Raw genomic sequence first — 20,103 nt, 5'->3', positions numbered from 1 at the left:
GATAACAGAAGTAACATGTACACACACCAGTGTTTCGTCAGGCTGTACATGTCAAAGTAACATCCACGTGAATGCCATGACTCAAGGCTTCCCAGCAGAAGATTGCATTGTGACAGTAAAATAATCAGCACTATCTGTGGTTTTAACGATATTAGTGGTTTTAATGTTGTAAATGATTCATGGACATTTGCAGTAAAGATGACAAATGACAGAAATAGCATGTACCACCACCCAGCAATGTTTAGGTGGGTAGAACATGCCAGGACCCATTGTTTCCCGGTATTTTTTTCTTAGTAGTGTTGTATAACTGCAATAAGAATGAAAAACTTGGTGTCAAAATGTCAAATGACAGAAACAGCATGAAACACTGCTATGTTTATTCAGCTGATACATGTCAAAATGAATGCCAGCAGTTCATCTTAGCGGTTTTAATGTTATGGCTGGTTTCTACACCTTAATATTTCTGTTTTTTCTTCATCCTTGACTGATCAGAATGCCGCTGCTTTGCTCTTCCTGATCTCCACTTTCATCACATCATCTGTATCCTGCTTCAGTGATTATAGAAAACATCAACACTCCAAAAATATCCCATATATAAATACAAACACGCCCTTTTCTTCCATCTCCAGTTTTCACCATTGTGAGATTTCACTCAGAGCATCAGTTAGGCTTCCCCCCTTTCTATTACATCGCTTCCTCCTCCCTCCTCCTCACCCTTCCTCCCTCTCTCTCGTTGAACACACGCGCACTCTCCATCCAGCTCGCAGACGTTTGGGTGCCGTCGCTGCTGCATCCTATCTCTGACTGTTTTTTTGACTCTTTCCACAGACAAAACACATAAAGACAACAAAAAGAGAAAGGAGAAAAGAAAAAAAGTGGCCGCTGCGAGGAGCGAACCACAACAATAATGACCCGGTCCTGACTAAAAACTGAATGGATTAGGCAATCTATTCTGAGCTCTAATGAGATTAGAGAGTCAGCGCAGACATGGGTCGCGGCGGCGTGGTACCTTTCTGTGAGCTCCTCGGGGAACGTTTTCCCCGTCAGCGGTCCTCCCGACGTGGAAATGGCGTTTTTGACACGGAAGATGCCGCGGATGCCAGGGGACAATAGCAGACATTTGAATGCACGCTCACCTGTGCCGCTTTTGTGGCGCGCGGATTCCTAGAAGTAGTAGAAGAGGAAGAAGAAGAAGTAGCAGCAGCGGCTGTTGTGGTGGTAGTAGTAGTAGTTATAGCAACAGTAGTAGTCAAGGAGGACAACATGAAGTACCAGAAATATATAACGGTGATGCAGATGGCCATGGGAGTGACAGCCTCCAACAAAGACTGCCTCCCCGCTAAGAGACAGCTGTGGTGAGTACGGAGGAGGAAGAGGAAGGAGGAAGAGGAGGAAGGAGGTGTGTGTGTGTGGGGGAAAAGGTGTTTTCATGTGGAGGAAGCAGCTTTTAAAAATTAGCCTCTTAGCTTTGTTGTCATGAAAAGCTTCCCCCCGCCATTTATTTATTATTTTCACCCGCATGAAGTTAAAGCTGAGCAGCTGTTGGCGGTAGAAGCTGCCTCTATTTCTCTCTCTTTTTCTTTTTTCCTCCTTGCCTCCAACTGTATCCATGACATGTTAGCCAAGCCGCTCAGTAGCTCTCTTTATATGTGTGTGTTTGCGCTCTGTTTCGCTGTCCTCCCTCTCTCTCTCTGTGTTTCTTTTTTCCTCTCGCTTTGCTGTTTGTTATGATGCGCTGCCGTGGCTTGAGTTTCACATGCAGCGGTCGGAGCGAAGCGGACAAATACAGAGCAGGTGTATTCACAACAACAGTACGGGACAATGCTGAGCGCTCAGTCCAGCTTTGAAATCATTTCAGCTGTCGCACCTGCCATACCTTCCTTCCTCCTCTTTTAAGTGCAATTACATTTTTTTTTACCACCTCTCTATGTCCCTTCTTTCACATCTATTTCTAGTGTAGAAAAAAAATGTCGGCTGATTTCTCCACTCATCACTTATTCAGCAGCTTCTTGCCACCTGCATTCAGATCACAATGTGTAGGAGAAGTGGTTTCCCCTCATTGGCTGCCTGTGTTTTCATTTGAATGTCTCCACCTAGTCCCTTATGGTTCTTCTTGTGTCCTCATGCACGCACTAAACTTACAGATGTTCCTGGTTTTCAAGCTGCTACCTTCATGTCACTTTTTAGTTTTTGGAAACAGCTGGAGTTCGGCCAAAATCCTAGTCTGTGTTTCTCTGTCCTCACTTCCTGTCATCTCTCTTCCGTTGATAGTATCCTAAACATATAATGACCTCAAAATATTTTAAGATGTGCTGTCACAAGTTGCCAAAATCAAAGGCGGTTTCTTCAGTACGCTTGCTTTGTTGACTAAAATCTTGACATATTCACTTGGCAGCAATATTAGTACAGGACATTGTGATGTTTTCTTAGTCAGTCAGTTATTTAAGTCCCTTTCTCGGCATGAATGTTGTATTTCTTTTATTGTGGCTTTCACAGTAAAAGACTTCTCTGCTTTTTTTGTTGTCCTGTTTTATAGAAAACTGAATATTTGTGGGATTCTGCATTGTTTACCAGACAAAACAAGACATTTGAAAACATTGCGTTGAGTTTGAGAAACTTGTGATGGGTTGTTGACCTTTTGTACATCAAACAAACGTGTCGATTTATTGAGCCGTTTTGAGTTACAGCCCAAACAAAACATAAAGAAAGTGATGAATATTTAAATTAGATACAAAAATAAATAAATCTTTGATAAAATATCATCGGGAATCACTTAAAAGATTAATTCATTTAGTTAATAGCATGTCACTAGACTAACCGATTAATCGACAAATTGCTTTGTAGCTCCATTTTGTGAATCAGGTGGTTGTTATCAGGGAATGAGCTGCACATATTCACCTGATTTGACTTTTGACAGCATGACAGAGGCTGTTTAGCAGGATGCCGCCAGCTATAGTTACACCAAACCACAGGTCATATCGAGGTAAACTGTTAAGCCTGTTCCTTTTGCTAATTGATATTCGGAGTCTCATTAATAAGAAAAGAAAAATCAAAAAACATGACTCAGCAGAGTAGTGTTCGGGCTAATTATAGGATCTTATTACAATGAGCACATTCAGTCCTTCTCCTGTAATCCACATAGATAAAATTTAGCATGAGGCACAATCCTTTCAGATTTACATTACTTTAAAGTCAGAAGACAAGCAGTCCTTTATTGGTTGTCCAAGCTGATTTCAAGGCACTACATGCTATATATAGGAACAAATAGCTTCAGAACTTTGACTGAATCAGAAATTATCTCACAAGGGAACAGGATAGGTTTGCTCCTCTTAGCTCGTGTGACTGCTGTCAACTGTGTTGCAAAGGACGTTGTGGTGATTTGGTTTTGACACTTCTCCCTTAAGAGAGGCGCGGTGGTACGTCTGGGGCCATCACATCATGGTGGGGGAAGGGACACGGCCATTAAAACAGGATTACTGTATCGTCTCCGACAGCCACTTTAACGGACTGAAGCTGAGCCAGCGTGTATCTGCAGTGTGCGTTTCATGGAGTCACCCCATGCAGTCACTTGCATGCCATTTCTGTCTTTATTCAGAGTGAAGTCAGTTCACAGAGTCCGTAGGCTCGCATGCACACAACTAAGTCACTTACTGAGAAGGCTGAGGTATTGCTGAGTAGGGTCGGGCATTTGCAAGATCTCAGTTTGGTCCATTTAACTGATAACTGAGGTTTACATGAGTTGTTTGATAGCTAAGTACAAATCCAGATGTGTGGCAACTGTTGAGCTAATGTTTAGGGAACTTGGCTTAGAAAGTAGCAGTGTCATCTGTTTGTTCACTCATCTATCAACCCATTTTTTATAACCACCTGATGAAAATGGCTTTTTTTATTTCCACCGTCATTCAAAAGTTTGGGGTCACTTAGAAATGTGCATATTTTTGAAAGAATTTTTTTTCAATGAAGATACCATTAAATTAATCTGAAATACAGTATAGACACTGTTGATGTGTTAAATGACTATTCTAGCTGTAAACGGCTGAGTTTTAATGGAATATCTCCACAGGGGTACAGAGGAACGTTTCCAGCAACCATCACTACTGTGTTGTAATACTACATTATGTTGGCTAATGGTGTTGAAAGGCTAATTGAGGATCAGGAAACCCTTGTGCAGTTATGTTAGCACATGAATAAAAGTGGGAAAACATGTTTTCATGGAAAACATGAAATTACTTGGGTGACCCCAAACTTTTGGACAGTAGTGTATATGCATGTATTTTAGCAATTTTTCAATGTAATTATGCTGGTAATAACATAAAAAATAGTTATTATTATGTTATTGTTTATGTTAATTTTCTCTAACTATATATTTTCTTCAGTAAAATACTGATAATTTGGACATATTTCATTTAGGTAAATTATGTAGTAAAAAAGAAAAACACATTATCTGTGGAAATATGATGTTTTATAGATGTTTTGAGTGGATATAATTTACAGTTTATTGAAGTTTTGATTGATTTAAGGGAATTCAATGGATGTCATTCAATGCATCATTTTCAGAAATGTAATAAAGCAGAACAAATCTGAAGAATAATGAAAACTAGTTGAAAATTTAAAGTCAAAACAAGGTAAATAACGTACATTATTTACAGTGTAGAAGTAGTTTAGTTTTTAGTTGCAGTTCACTGTTGCTAGACATGTAGTTCTTTTCTACCTCAGTTAACTCTTTGAGCTTTGTGACTCATAGGGTGAAAACACCAAAAGAAACCAGGCTGAGCAGGTTACGCCTTCATGACATGATTGACAAAATGGGGATTGTTGAATCCTCTCATATGCAGACTGTGTCTATACAGCAGTACATAGACACAAAAGTTTGAAATCAAATGTGGCTTGAACTTAAAGCAGTTAAATTGAATGAAGTGAAAACACCAGTACACTGTCTGCACTGTGTGTACCTTCCATTCATGTCACACGGTTGATCTTTCAAGTTGTGGGTGAAGGACATAAGGCAGAAAAAATCCTCCTCCTGGAGGAGCAAGATGATTAAGAACTGACTGACTTGCTCTCAGGTAATGGGAGCTGATGTAGTTGTTCTTTAGAGGAAACAAGGAGACAGAATGGAGAAATTACTTTTTTCCTGCCAGCAGATGAGGAGTATGGATGAGGCGGCGCTTGTGCGCCAGATGGTTTTACGATCTTCCAAAACACCCCGGTGATTAAAATCTTCTTCCATCCATCCATCATCTTTAGAGAACAGTTCATTGCACTGACAATGCAATAAACATTCATGAAATAATTAACTCTTCATCATTTTGAATACATTTTAAGTGCTACATTTTCATGCAGGCTTAGTGATTATTAGTGAATATGTTCACCATTTACCATGTAATGTTCCCGAGGCAATAATTTATTCAAACTATGTAGGAAATAACACCAACGTTTAACGTCTTGTGTGTGCGTGCAGATCACTGTGTAGTTAGAGAGCTCATTCAAAAGGTGGCTTTCATACCAAGTCACCTGGAATTTATTCCTCTCTGTCATAATGTCCTATCTTGCCAAAGGCAGACATAATAAAAGAACTGAACCTGAAAACATGCACTCAAAGGCCACATCTAAAAATTCTAAGAATCTGTTGGCCAGTTGGAGGTGAGGGTGTATTTGGATGCAGGCTGAATAACAACAAAATGACACTAAGTTCTGACTGCAGGCCTGTTTTCTTTCAGATATACTGCTAGATTAACATGGCATTGTTAATGGTTTAATGCTTGATTAGATTGCATCCTTAATGTCAGATTACTTGGTTAAGGTGTTTAGCTGTAGTAATCTGAGTATTGTGTTCTTATAGACAGATAAATGGACTGAATAAAGATCACAGCATCACTAAGTAACACCCCAAAGGCCTTACAATCTACATCTGCCTTCACAGCATAAAATAGGAGAAACGTATTGTTATTATACAAAAACACAAAGCGGTTTGTGAAAGCCACTGAACTGTAATTAGTTTGAGATCAACCATAAATAATAATTAGACCGATGACGTGTGCTTAAACTGGTCGTGGCTCTTCCTAGCACGTGGGTGTATCGTTCTGTATTGTGTGCCAGATGTCTTCTGCTCCTCTCTACAGTGACAGCTCCGCCTGGTGTTCTCAGTCCAACTGCTTAATGATGCATAAAGTCAGCGTCCCTCCTTCCCCCCAACATACACACACATACACACGTGCACACACATGCAGCGGCCCCACTGCCCTCTGATTTGCCGTCCACACGTCCTCCCTCCCAGCTCTTCAGAAGAACACACACACACACACTCAACAACTTCTGTCGTACCCCCTCCATGCTTCCAGTTCCTCTCATGGAGTCCATGATGCGTAATCGCACACAAACTGACAACGCCTTGCATTAGTTACCTCAGCAGGAGCCCAAGTCCAAGGTGGGCCTGTCATGATAATCAGTACTTTTCTGAAAAACATGCAGAAATACTGCCTTTTTTTCCCCTCGTTTACTCTCAGCATCTCTCTCCCTCAAGTAAAATAAGCCTTTTTGTATTAGTCATGAAGTCTGATCTTAGAAAAACACACGAGTCATGACTTCAATCTTGGTACACACTCCTCTCCAGTCTCCACAGCTTTCACAGAGTATGTGTGAAGGTGCACACGTGTGTTTGTTTCAGTGTTTCTGTCCATTAGGAACTCGCATGTTCTTACTTTGGCAGAACGGTTGTAATCTCCTCTCAGATGGTTTATGCCACTAAAGGGAACAGATTACACAGGGTTTATTGACTCGTGGCTCACCCCCTTACCCCCTCCCACTCTCCTAGCATCCTGTGGGTGTGTGTTTGCTAGTGTGCGTATGTGTGTGTGCGAGAGTAGATTTTTGGGTGTCTGTGCCAGTGTGAGTGTGTTTATTTGCCTGTGGGTTAGGACCTTTAGTGGTAACTTTTCAGGTCTAGTTTGAATGCAGAACAAAAACAAACCTTTTCCTTAATACTTTGCTTAGTTGAATGGCCGTTGAATGTTCAAAGGTAGAGTCAGCAATTTTAATCAAATTTGCTTATTGTCAAATTCAGGGAATATCTCCATATTTCTGTATGCATGCTGAAAAGCACCTCGGTGTTTATGCACAGCCCAGGCTCTTTAAATGGGAAACAAAGTGGCTCGGACCGATCCACATTATACTATTCCACTGCATCCTGCACGCATTTGTGTTTGTGCACAGGGACCAGGTGAAAGGGAGAGAGAGATGAGACGGGGGAGATTAGATAGCCTAGAGGGACAGTAAATCCAGCCCATGCTGACTATCTAAACATACTAACTGGCTAAATAAGTCATTTCCAAATTCACAGACCCCACTTTTAATGCTGAAACCATTTGATAATGTCATTTTTTTATCATGTAAACCTTTGCCAGATTAATCTGACACAAGATAAGATTATTAGTCTTGTTTACTTCATGATCAACTATACAGTTTTGCTCAGTTTGTATTGTAATTTATGTAGGAATTATTTTACTCCTGCAGTATGTTATCCAAAAAAAATCTACATTTAGCAAGAGTTAAGTATTGCATTGCTTGTTTTTCCAAACATAGAAGATTTTTTTTGCTCTCACCAAACAGGTTTTAGCCAGCACGTAAAGAAAATCCTGAGTCCCTGTTCAGTGACCAGAAATAACAGGAAAATGCATTGATTTCTTTCAAAAATGGCAATAGACTCTTTAGTCTACGTGGACCGATCTACAGTTGTGTGTAGTCACCCGTCAGAGTGCCATTGTGAGGCAGGAAAAACCCTGTAATGGCACCAGTACTGAAATATTTAGAAGAATATAGAACCGTATTTAGCTGATAAGGTGCATACCTTACTGAGCTATCTCTACCTCCCTGTTACAGCAGCCTGCAAATGAACCGTCGTGCATTCCAAGGTTTTGTCCTTACCTTAGGTGTCTTAATCGTGAAGTAACCAGTGATATAAAACGACAACTCTCCTCATTAACTGTGATTGTGGTTGTGACACAGTGCAGGTCTCCATTCATGTAATGCGGAGCCTAAATTAGGATCTGGTAATCACTGCTCAAGGAGCCTGTTGGCGGCTGTGATGTTAACAGAGGCCTATCAGAGACTCATTGTCTCCAGTCAGAGTCAGTGGCGGAGCAGCGATGACTTTTAGAATCTGTGAGTCACACGTTCTCGGCCTCTGGTGGCTCTCGACTGTCACGATGGCTCACAGGGGACTGACAAGATGGAATCCATCACTGCCGTCCCACAAACAGAGAAGGACACAGCAGAGGGAGTCCACTTTTGTCTGACAGAGATCCAATTTTTTCTTTCTCCTCCTTTACCTCTGCTTAGTATATTTATATCCATCTGTAAACATTCACAGTTTCTATTGTTACATAATTGAGTCATTTCACTTTTCTTAACATGATACAACAACGTTATACTGAAGAGTAATAGAGGTTTTACAAAGTGTTTGAACCTTAGTTATTATCCCTATTTTTTAAACTTGTGTCCTCTGTTTCAGATTGAAAACTGACCAATCAAAAATGTGGGACTACACATCTAGAGTCACCTTCTATTGCTGGATATTCATATAACTTTGGATTAGTTTTGCATGATATCTTTTAATATACAACCCCCAAAACAATAATGAGACATGGATGTTTTGAATAGGATAAAAATATGGTAGTTTACTTGAACTGATAAAGTTGCAGCTATTTCCTCAAATACTTTGTTGTGTAAGTAAAAAAAGAGACTTTTCCGTGTTATTTTAAGGGTTTCTGCCACATTAAGAAGCTATAATAATGACATGACAACAAAGTTAGGTGAGCCACTGTTATAGATTAGTTGACTATGAAGAGGTTTTATGTCTTTGAAAGTTGATGTTGTTAGCATACTGACATCAAACATCAAATCAATCAAAGAAAATTGTCTTAGAAAAACACACAACAGTAATTTAAACACACTGTGCAGTACTTCTAGTTACTGAGCTGAAATACCATATGAAGCCTAAACATGCAAACTCATGCTTGTGTCTTTTCAAAATCAGCCGTTGACCTCCCTGTTACCCTTCACTCAGCAGGGGTCAGACAGCATTCGGACATGACCGTTGTCCCGCCTTGTTTGATACACGTCTATATGCCTAATCTGGTCTGTCCATCTGTCAGGCCTGTCTGGCCTAATCAGAGTTTTGATCCCACCACAGCTTTTCAGCTCCGTCGTCCTCCTCTACCCAGGTGGCTTTCAAAGGACTTACAGACTCCAGCTAGTAAACAGCAGCCTTGGACATGTGTTTTCTTTCTCCTCAGACTTTTCCAAGGATGATTTTAGCCGTCCAACATATTAGTCATTTGTTTCATTCTTTCTGTTGGGGGGGTCATCGGGGTTATCTAGATCAAGTAGGATGTGTCATGCACCTCTTGTCACCACTTGTCCCCTGAAGTAGGAGGGGTACCCAGGAGCAAAATGATGCATGTTCATCGGCCGCCATCACTTCCAGCTGAACAGTCAGGCATTACGAAGCAGTCAGGGTGACCTCTGAGCCATGCACTGACAGTGTCCCTCTGTCTTTTGTCCCTCTGCATTATGGTCGTTCTCCCTTTAAGCCCTTTTCATCAGCCTCTGCCTCTCAGCACCATGTTGCTTCATGCTTTGTTCACCTGTCTCCCTTAGTCTTGGGTTCTTTGTCTTCTTTCCCCAACTTTTATTTGTCCCACCTGTGCAATAGAAGCCCTGGTAAGTGCTTATTTTTATCTGGACAGTAAAACACACTGGCTGGGTAAAAGCTCCTTTGAAGAAGGTCTGGGAGTATAAATGGAGAGAGGAAAAGTCAGTGGAGCTATTTTGGGTGCACCAGTGTTGTCCAGTGAGGATCTGAACAAAGATAAATCCCTGGATGCAAATATATCCAAGGACTCTGTTTAACATTTTGGTTGGAGAGCAGTGTGTTGTTGATGAAGATAAAGCAGAGAGACATTTCCTGTAGTTGTACAAAGATTTGACAGGGAATCCGTAATGAGATCATACCTCTAGTGTGTTTGTGACACTGGGAGCTTTACTGCTTAGGTGGAACTGTCAGAACAGGATGAGATGCACCTGCTCTTGTCCCTGTAGTCCTCACTAAGCAAAACCAGTTGCCCTGCAAAGTGCTTCCCGTCTGAAGACCTGTCATACCGTAATAACTCTGAGCTAACAGGTGGCTGTAGCTCGGAAGTGCTCTTTTACACCCATAGAAGATGCCAGTTGCAAATATACTAGTTACTACAAGTTCAACAAAGTATTTTAAGGGTTTTAATAACAGCTACTTCTCCATCACACAGTATCATCAGGGGTGGTTTGTAATTAGATGGCAACAACCGAGAGTCATGATGATCTGTCTTCGACAACAAGAAGAACACAGGTGTCCTGCAGCAGATGGTGAAGCTCCCACAGAGTCCTGGTTTTAGGAGTCACTTTGGGATTACAAGAAGAGACAGAAGACACTGAGTCAGCCCAAATTCTGATAATATGTGCATAAGTTTACTTGTGCACCGGTGCTGTTTTAAAGATAAACAGTGGTCACGACAAATGTTTGTTACAGTTTTTTTGGTTTACTGCACTTAGTATGAAGGTAATTGATGAGTAAGACTTATTAATGGTTATTTTTTGACCTTTAGTCTTTTCACAGCACTTTATCCATTCAAAGACTGACATTAAAATCTGTTTGGGTAATTGTTGCATATACTATACTGCGTAGAATAGGAAATATGACCTCGAATGTTGATTTATTTGACCTTGAAAACAAAAATAGTGTTGCTGCAATGTCATCTTAAGTGAAAAATATCTTGACATTAGACTTTACACTGTTGTTAATTTCACATTGTCTGTGTTCTGATTGATTTGATTTGATTCTTAGGTACTGGTACATAAAATAACACATTTTAATAGTTAATGTAATAGTATATTTTTAAAGCCTCTAACCATGCTGTATGTCACACTGTTATTCTGTGGTGGAAGTCTAAGCAATGGACCATAACTACTGATACATAGTGTATTCTTCTGCTCGTTAGATGGTTTTATACATCAACATAGCATAATTTGATCATGTGACTAAATTGCAGAATTGCCTGGTTATATATGATTATTACAGAAGTTTTTAAAATTGGTATCATCAACATTTTTAGTGACCGCGAGCACTTTGAAGCTGCTGTTACTCCAGTGTAGTTTTTTCTTCATTGATCGTTCTGTGGGAAGTGGGAACTCTGGAAACAAATACCAGTAAAATCAGATCTTGTATCAAGTGTCTCTCTGTGGTTTTAGTGGTTACCATGGCGACACAGTGAGCCATGACAGTGTATTTAAAAAGTTAAGCTGTCATAAACACTCATGTTCACAAGAGCAGCAGCCGCGCTCCCTCTCCACGGCACTGCGAGCAAGATGTCGTAACGTGTCTCTGTCTGACACCACCTTTAATTATGAGAACGCAACATTCATGTAGCGGCTGTTTTGAAACCTTGAATCATTAAACATGATTCTCATCAGCGGATGGGTTTGATCGACTGTCATGGAACTGTGCAGATTCACATTTGTATTATGTCTGAAGGTCTTGTGGACTTTTTATCCTTACTGCCTCTAAAGCTGGTGGTCAGAGTTATTTTTTGACCTTGAAAACAATGGTTGAGCGTCACGACAAGGTCCATTGAGTCACTGTTGTGGAGGTTTTGATCATATCCCATGATCACCATTTTATGAACCTCAGCCCTGGATGTCAGGCGTCTACGTTTGCCCGCGTCAGAGACAAGTGGGCAAACTCCAACTGCTGATGAAATTATAGATTAAGTGAAATGATTGATAGCTCCTGCATGGCTCCTAGATAGAAGCTTTGTCAAGAGTGTTCTTTTGACAATTACTGTTTCCAAGGTCAAATTTGATCTTTAAAGTGTTTTACTGATGTTCTTGTGCTGTGGTAGCCCAGAAGTGCAATAGCAAATGCCACGTTTCATTATGTTTTGGGATTCACACGCTCATTTTATATAATGTCATTTAATTGTGTTTCTGTATCTAACACTAAATGAACACTTCACTGCTAATGCATTAATCAATGAATCATCTAATATATTTTCTAATATAATTTATAATTTCTACAATTAACATTTATACATTGCTGGGATTCTGGGATGAGGTAATCTCTAAAGCTTTGCCAGTGATCTCTTAAATCCAGGGCAGGGGGGAGATACTCTATTTTGAGCTGAAGTCTCATGTAATATTAATAAATTTCACCTCTCGCTGCAGTTAGTGCTTAATGTGTCTTGTTATTTCTCTATTTTTCTGCTGTAAGATTCTCACATTGTCTGTTGTTTGCACCGAAGGGATCACTTTAGATACGCTTTATGAGCGCACTCCAGCTTGTTTGTGAGTTTCTCCATATTTCTCCAGAGGCAGTGAAAAGTGAATCTAACTTCTGTCTGCACAAACAGCCAGACTGTGTCTAATCCACTGGCTTGCATGTCTCAATATATCCTCCTAAAATCCTGCAGCATCACTGATGATAAATCATTCACAGGCCAGCAGCAAGTGAGAAGTCATACTTCTGGTCCTTCTGGTGTTCTGCTTGGTTGTATTTCGACCCTGTTTATGCTGCTTGTTTGGATCGTAAAATCAACAAACACAGTTTTTGACTTTATGTACATACAGCATGTAGGTGGATTACGTATAAAGTGTGCACTTCTTTTAGTTCATTAGCTGTAAAATACAGAGAAAAACAAAGGGTAAAATAGCCCTCTTAAGAGGGCAACTTCATTGATTTTACTCATAAAGGTTTGTTTACAATTCACTGCATTACTTTTTTAGTTAAAACTGTCCATTGTGAGTCAAATAGTCTGTAATCACTGCAATGCTAAAAAGTAGTGATCGTCTTTTAGTCTGTATTGTGTCAGAAAATGTTATTTTGTTAAATTACTCAGCAATTATGAATCATTTTATTTTATTTTAATTCATTTTTCCTGGCCAGTGTTTGGTATATGTATATATATTTTTTGCCAGTGTAATGCAGAACTGGACTGATATCGTGCAAAAACTAAACTAAATGTAAAATGTTATTAAAAGTGACAGTCATTCTTTATAATTTAGCACCATATTCATATTATAAAACACAGTGTCACGGAAGCACTGATGCATTGCATCCTTGAGCCAAATAGTCCAGATTTGTCAGTTCTCCTGTTTCTCACCTGTGATGCTATTTTTTAAGCATCTTTTAGACATTCACTCTGTTTTCATCTGACGGCATCTAAATGTGTTGACTTCATGTCTGATCACTTTTCCCAAAATGTTGCAACAGTAATTTTACAAAGTTGGACCATTTGCCTACCACAAGTCTGAACTGCATGCAGCTGTATTAATGGACAGGCATACTGAAGTAGAGTGTTGTCATGTGTAGTAGGTGCTATGACCTCATGCATTTTAAGTCACTTGCAGCATTGTCCAACCTCAAGCATATGTCAAATATCACGTACATACCGCGGATTTATCCGTTATTGTCTAAATGAAGTTGTGAAGAACATTAACGTGAAGGTGACTTGTCTGAATGAGAGAATCCCGCCACTTGAATAGATTGATGAAGCCAGCAATGTTTTGTATCACATGTCTGAAAAGGGCTTTAGTGTGGGATTAGCAGATTGACCTACGGGTTGTACACCATCACCCAGGAACAGTCCCTATCATTTCATTCTAAGAAATGGAGTTGTTAAACCTATAGAGCTTCATAAGCTGCTGCTCAACGAGTGAGTGAAATCCCTCTGTAAAGGTAGCTCTGGGATTACAGTGACAGAAACTGGGCTTCTCTAGACTCTATGTCCTGGCTGCATCAGGTACAGGTCACAGTAGAGGACATGGATTGAAAGGCACAAAATGCATGGATACTGTAGCACTCCTGCACTGAGACTGAAAGATACAATACCTTGCAGAAGTCTTTATTGGCAACATTCTATCCATAGCTGCCTGTAATTTTGGAGAAAGTGGTAAATATAATTTCAGAACTGCTTACAACTTAGAACTTGGACCGTGGATAGTTCAGTCAAAACTAAACTGTTTCAACAGCGAGTTGATGAATTGCAATTAAATTTTGCAAAGACACCTTGCACGGTAAACTGTAACGGCTCTGGTGATTCTTCAGTGTTCACTTTGTATGTAGTGCTAATTAGCAAATACTAGCATGCTAACATGCTAAGCTAAGATGATCAACATACTAAAAATTGTACCTGCTGAACACCAGCATGTTAGCATTGTCATTATGAACAACCACGCTGAGGTTAGCATTTAGCTTGAAGCACCTCTGTGCACTAAATGCAACCTTGAAGAACTTTTTGAGAAATTGTTACGACTCTTACATCTTGTTAAGATGTAGAACTTCAATTTTGACTAATCTTACTCCCATTTTTTAAAAATATTTAAGAATAATAATAGTATTTTTGTTATTACATTCTGTTTCTTGTCGTCCTCTTTTAAAGGATACAGGGTACAACCAGGCACAGTGTCTACCACATGCTTTGGCACTGATTTTTTTTCCGTGGCATCTAGGTAGTAAATCACCACGTCTATTTTGGCTCAGCAGCATCATCGTTTGGTATGAATCACAGTCGATACAAAACAGGCCTCCAAGCTGTTCGTCTTAACTAAGAAGTATTCTACTGAGGCACCATGCAGCTATTGTACACTGTGCTGCTATTGATCTACCTCGAGTTTTTTGCTTTTGCACATCAAAACTGTGCTGCAGACAAAGGAATGGGAAAATATGAAAAACAAAATGTATGTATATTTAATTGAATACGTGGTAAGTTGGCTTACAGGTTTGACTGGCTAAGTGTGTGGTTGTAGCTGAAGCACTCTTTCTGTTGTCTTTATTGAACCTTCTATCAATAGACACATTTTGAAATCCATTCCCTTTAGTGGACATAAAAGCAAAGGCGACATGTATTGACGGAGCAGCAGGTTTAAATGCGAGTGAAAAGTGCTTACTGTACAAGCTGTGACAATACTGGAACAAATGATCAGACACAGGTGGACACAGCATTATTGCATTGTATTGTCTGGAACAACATTGGACTCATTGAGGCCTTTTAGCGTACAATGTACAATGAATAAACAGCATTAAAATTATAAAGCCCATTATATATTTTTTTGATGATTGGTGGTTAGCCATCAATGTTATGTTGCTCTTGCATGTTTGGATTCTCTGAACCTATTTTTCCTAGATTAAAGGGGGAAAATCAACCATGAAGCAAGTAAAATAAATACCTAATTTGAAAACTGTGATATGAATTGTTGTTTGTTTCCTTGTGTGTTCAAATAGCATTTCCCTAAAACCAGACACTGTGTAAAAGGACTTTTGAAAGGATTGGGTAGGCTATAGCATTTCCACATCTTTGTATGTGTTGCCACCATCTTTTGCTTGTTTTTGTCCCACAGTCACCTGTTGAATGTGTCAGATCAATTGTTTTTACATCAAAACCACTGAATGAGTTCCATGCTGAGAGACTGACAGACTGTCAATAGGTTGTTATTTGTTTTTTCACTGAAGACTCTCACAATGTCAGCTCTAACACTTTGTAATACTTTGGCACAAACCTTTGATTTATGGCTTATAATTATGATACATCAGAAAAACAACATATAATCGATATTCTCTTCCATAGGTCATGAAGCATTGTAGCTCATGATTTTTTCATTAATGATTAATCTGCAGCTTATGCTACAGACTGACTACAGTTTCCTCTGTCAGAACACAGTGAAAAATGCCCACCATAGTTTTTCAGCACCTAAAAGGACAAGTCAGAAGAAGAAAGATGTTTATTTACACAGTTGTAAAAAAGTGAAAACCATAAAAAGAGGTGTCTTGGTCACCCAAAGTACATACCAAGAGTGTCTGAAAAGTGAAGGCAATGCAGAAATGCCTTAATCTTGATTCTTTCAATCTTATTTTTGATTCAATTTACTACCTAAGTAAACACTATCTCAATTAATTTATGGTCTCAGTCGCTAGTTTCAAGTTTAGTTCAACATAGCATTATGTTCATTTTCTAAATTATTGTCCCTCTTAGAGTAAATTAGACAGTAAAGCAGGTTATGCTTTAGTGCTTACATACCTTGTGTCTGACAAGTTAATACTATATAGAAAGTGGGATTTTCTTGAGTTCTCTGTCAGTTCTACCCCTCTCTTTGACATCTTCTTTTAAAAAAAAGAAAAGAAGATGCCGACAACCAAATTCCAAACTTCAGACTTTAGAATGGCAGTATTCAATCCAATGCATGTGTTGTGATGGCTACGTCCATCTTTTGTGTCATATTGACATGTTTTGACTGTTGTTTCTCGTAGTTATAAACCAGATGCATGTAGGGTTACAAATTTCACGACATTTTCGAAGAACTTTGAAAGAACTGTATTTTAAGGCAATAGGTTAAAAATGGTCTGAATTCGCCTTAAACTACCTTGGAATTCCCCTCCCTTCAGCCATGCATGTAAGAGACAAAGCAGCTTCATTGTGGCTTAATAATAGAAGACAAGTGGATGCTCCGTACCTAGTCTCCATCTGCAGGCTACCCGCTGACATTCAGCCCAATTATTCACACTTGCTACAGCCAACAGGAGAGGATGTCCTTTAAAAAGTAAAGACAGCAAGAGGAAAGTTATGTCACTTTGACCCTCCAGGCATCTTTGTGTTTTCCCTCAGATGCAGCAGTTCCTGGTAGCACTGTGGGTAGTGTGGTTTGCTCTTGGGAGAAATCGTCTTCATTTTGAACTGCGTGGTATTTAATGGATGTGGTTACGTCAAGTTGTTGAGCCCACAAGCTATGCAACATCAGAAACATTCAAGATTTTAAGACATACCCAGAAGTCTTAGATATGCTTGTACTATCTATTAATGTGGGGCAACTGTGCCATCTGTGTCATGACTGGGAAACTAAAAGCTGTTCATCTGGTTACAAGTTGTATCTCATAAAAGTTAAAATGAAATCTAACAGGTGAATTCAAGTGAGGTTCTGTATATTTGTATGTGCTGGAACATGCTTTATTGTTATTTTGACGGGAAGTAATTCTGCAACTTTGACGTATTTTCCATTTATCCATTCACCTATACCTGTTTTGTTTTGTAGAGGGTCGCAAGTGATTGAAATTTATCCAAACTAACACCAGGCAGGAGGCAGGATACATACTAGACAGGTTGCCAGTCCATTGTAAGACTTTTGACATATTGTTCAACTTGATCTATCAGAATGTTAGCAACTGTTGCCTGTAAATCTAATCAGCAGACACAGAGCAACATTCCTCTATAGGTAGTTTGTGCTCTTCTTGACTCCGTTTAGGTCTCTGTCAACTCCCAAAGGAAATATGTTGCTTTTTAGCTGCTAAGTGCTCCACGATGTTGGCCAGCTATCTCACTGTGTCTCATTTGGTGCTGGGTAAGAAGCACACGATGCTGAAAATGGCACAGATGAGCAGCGAGACCGAATCAAAACAGACCAGTTGTTTATATTTTATTCATACTTATTAATGCAGCTTTAAGTGCCCTGATTTTTGTCAGCTCTCTGTGGTATTGTGATGCCAGTATGGGTTTGACTAAGGAAAGAGAAACCTAGTAAACATAGATACATTTCTACAAAGAGATTTCTTGTCTGTGGAAATAGGTAACTAGATTTCCTGCATGTTTTTACTAAAGTGCCTGTTCATGACATTAGGCAGGAAAAGTGTGGCTGTGGCTAAATGTTTCAGTGATCAGAGGAATCCTGTTCACTTATACCTTGCTGACCTCACAGTTTGTACCTGAATTACAGTGAATATGCATTTTGTTGACTTTCTGTCGCAGGGTGACCCCGCAAGATGGAGAAACATCCCCCTCAGGTGCCCCTGGTTGTTCAGATGGGCCTATAGGTGCTACTGGTGGTGCTGGTGCTATGGCAATGCCTGCCACCTCCACCCTCTCGCTGCCCATGAGCCAGGGGAAACCTTCTCTGCGTCGCATCAAAGGCCGCATTCACCGCAGCAAGAGCCTGGACAGCCTTGATCTGCTCGACTCCAATGTAAGACACTTCACAACAGCTCAACATGTCCAGATACGATAGAAGAACTGAGTTCACAACACTAAGGGTGCAGCTACTCATATTTTTTTTTTATCATAGATTCATCTGTTGGTCATTTTGTACTCAATTGGCTCCATTCCAATGTGACCTCTTTTAACTGTATTCTGTTTACAATGACAAAAATAATCTTAAATTTTAGGAAGCTGGTACTATCAAATACATGGCTTTTGTGGTTAAAAATGACAAAATAATTAGAAGCTGTAGGGTTTGTTTTGATTTTCTTTGCTGTCTTATTACAACAGCGGAAATATGTTGAAGGAAAAATAATTTATTACACCCACTCATTGGAAATAATAGCATTCAGGAACTGCAAAGAACTCTATAAACAGCATTCTTCTTTTCTTTGCATTGCCCCTGCAATGATATATCACAGCCTTACATTAAATATAAGCTGTTATTTGCTAAATTACAGTTAGTGTGGTTTCAGTGGAGCCTCAACGCCCAAGAAGTCCAAACACATTTTTATTTATCCTAATGGTTTCATTCAGATTTAACATTTACACAAGCTGCAGCACTAATACGAATGCACGCACACACATGCCCACACACACACAAGCAAACACACAAACAAACATACACAGGATGACCTTTGGTTATGCAATATTTCTTTGGTTTTCAGATGAGCACAGTTTAACACATTTCATATGTCTCTCTCTATGACTGGTTTATTCTCATGAAAAGTATTAATCTGATAAATGATTGGGTAAGCTGCTTGGACCTAAAAACCCTTCCTAACTCTGGGATTGTCCATTGAGCTGAGAACTGCGTTTGGCCCACTCTGTCCACTAGTCAACTCATGCGTACTTGTGCGTGTGTGTGCATGTGTGTGTGTTTATGAGTGATGTGGGCAGTTTGGTATTTGGGAAAGCAACCAACGGTTTATGATGTAAAAGCATGCCAACCTGCTACTAATGCATGCTTGGTGAGGTTGTTTTTTCTGTGGCGTGGAAGCGCAGTGGACACACAGATAAATCTCTTTCTCGCTGCCCATCCCTACTGAATGTCTTTCTTTCTCCCCCCCCCACCGCTTTCTTTATATCTTGACCCTCTGTAGATGTCTCCTTTAATAAATGTTCACAGTGTGATGTTTCCTCATCCGCCCCCGTCCTTCCTCTCCATGTTGACAGTCTGCAGTGTGTGTGTGCATATGTTGAAGTGTTTGCATGCTCGGTGTGGGTGTTCAGTGCATTAGATGGGCTTAATTGAGAGTTGCCTGGTGTGGTTGTGGAAGAAGTCATTGTTCTTCCCCCTGAACATCAGCCGGCCTGCCGTTCAGAGCAGCAGTAGGACTCATTAAGATTACGTTTAAGAGAGGCAGCGTTCACCGTTAGCACGTGTTATTCCATTATTGATGTGAAGGAGGGTTTGAAGGTGGACAGAGGAAGTCGCAGGGTGGGGGAGACAGTCGGGGACGTGCTCAGAAATGACACAGCACAGCCTCGGCAACCTGAATGATGCAACAAAAACACACACACATGCACACCCCTTACCATGCGTTTGACCGGGTTTGTCAGTTTGATTGACTGCTGGCATGAAGTTTCCTGTCAGTTACTAATTTTGTGACAGAGGCGAAAATATCTCATAGATTTTTAAAGCAACCTTGAGTGCTCTGCTGCATAATACTTGGCAGTGAGCCGCCTGACCTGAATCAGAGGTTGTTTTTTTTTCTTACCTCGCAGACGTGATTGAAGTAAGAGCAGAGGTGGGTTGTACTCAAGCTGTAGAGGCAGATGGTGAATGAAAGTTAGCTGTGACTTTGCCGTTATGTCATCTACAGAAATTACGACTTGTAGCACTAGTGGCAGTCTTTGGGTCAGAACGGGGAAATTCATTGTCCAACTATAGGAGCACTGTTACTACGGATAAAAATAGGCCTGAAGGATTTAAGAGAAATATGTAGTTGTTGTCTTTTATTGATAAATTATGATTTTGATTCTACAAATTAATTAGAGGCCTGCAGGTTGACATATACTGATTGACAATTAATGACCCTGTATATATTTAGTC

General features: G+C 39.9%; 1 protein-coding gene across 11 annotated transcripts in view; it reads left to right on the top strand.

Annotated features, from left to right (window-relative positions):
* Positions 1-729: 729 nt before the first annotated feature.
* Positions 730-20,103, top strand: part of tjp1a (tight junction protein 1a) — a 101,774-nt gene continuing 82,400 nt past the window's right edge. For 7 of the 11 annotated variants that reach the window (XM_022194765.2, XM_051960912.1, XM_022194761.2 and 4 more), the window contains exons 1-2: positions 731-1,355; positions 17,823-18,036. In XM_022194765.2, the coding sequence (XP_022050457.2) occupies positions 1,264-1,355; positions 17,823-18,036 (306 nt within the window). In that variant the 5' untranslated portion in view covers positions 731-1,263. Of the gene's footprint in view, positions 1,356-17,822; positions 18,037-20,103 lie in introns of all 11 variants that reach the window. The other 4 variants (XM_022194757.2, XM_022194755.2, XM_022194756.2 and 1 more) reach the window with 1 other exon arrangement.

Source organism: Acanthochromis polyacanthus, chromosome 2 (assembly GCF_021347895.1).
Source record: "Acanthochromis polyacanthus isolate Apoly-LR-REF ecotype Palm Island chromosome 2, KAUST_Apoly_ChrSc, whole genome shotgun sequence".
NCBI lineage: Eukaryota > Metazoa > Chordata > Actinopteri > Pomacentridae > Acanthochromis > Acanthochromis polyacanthus.
Note: the sequence above shows the minus strand (reverse complement) of the source record. Positions and strands in the feature narration are given on the sequence as shown.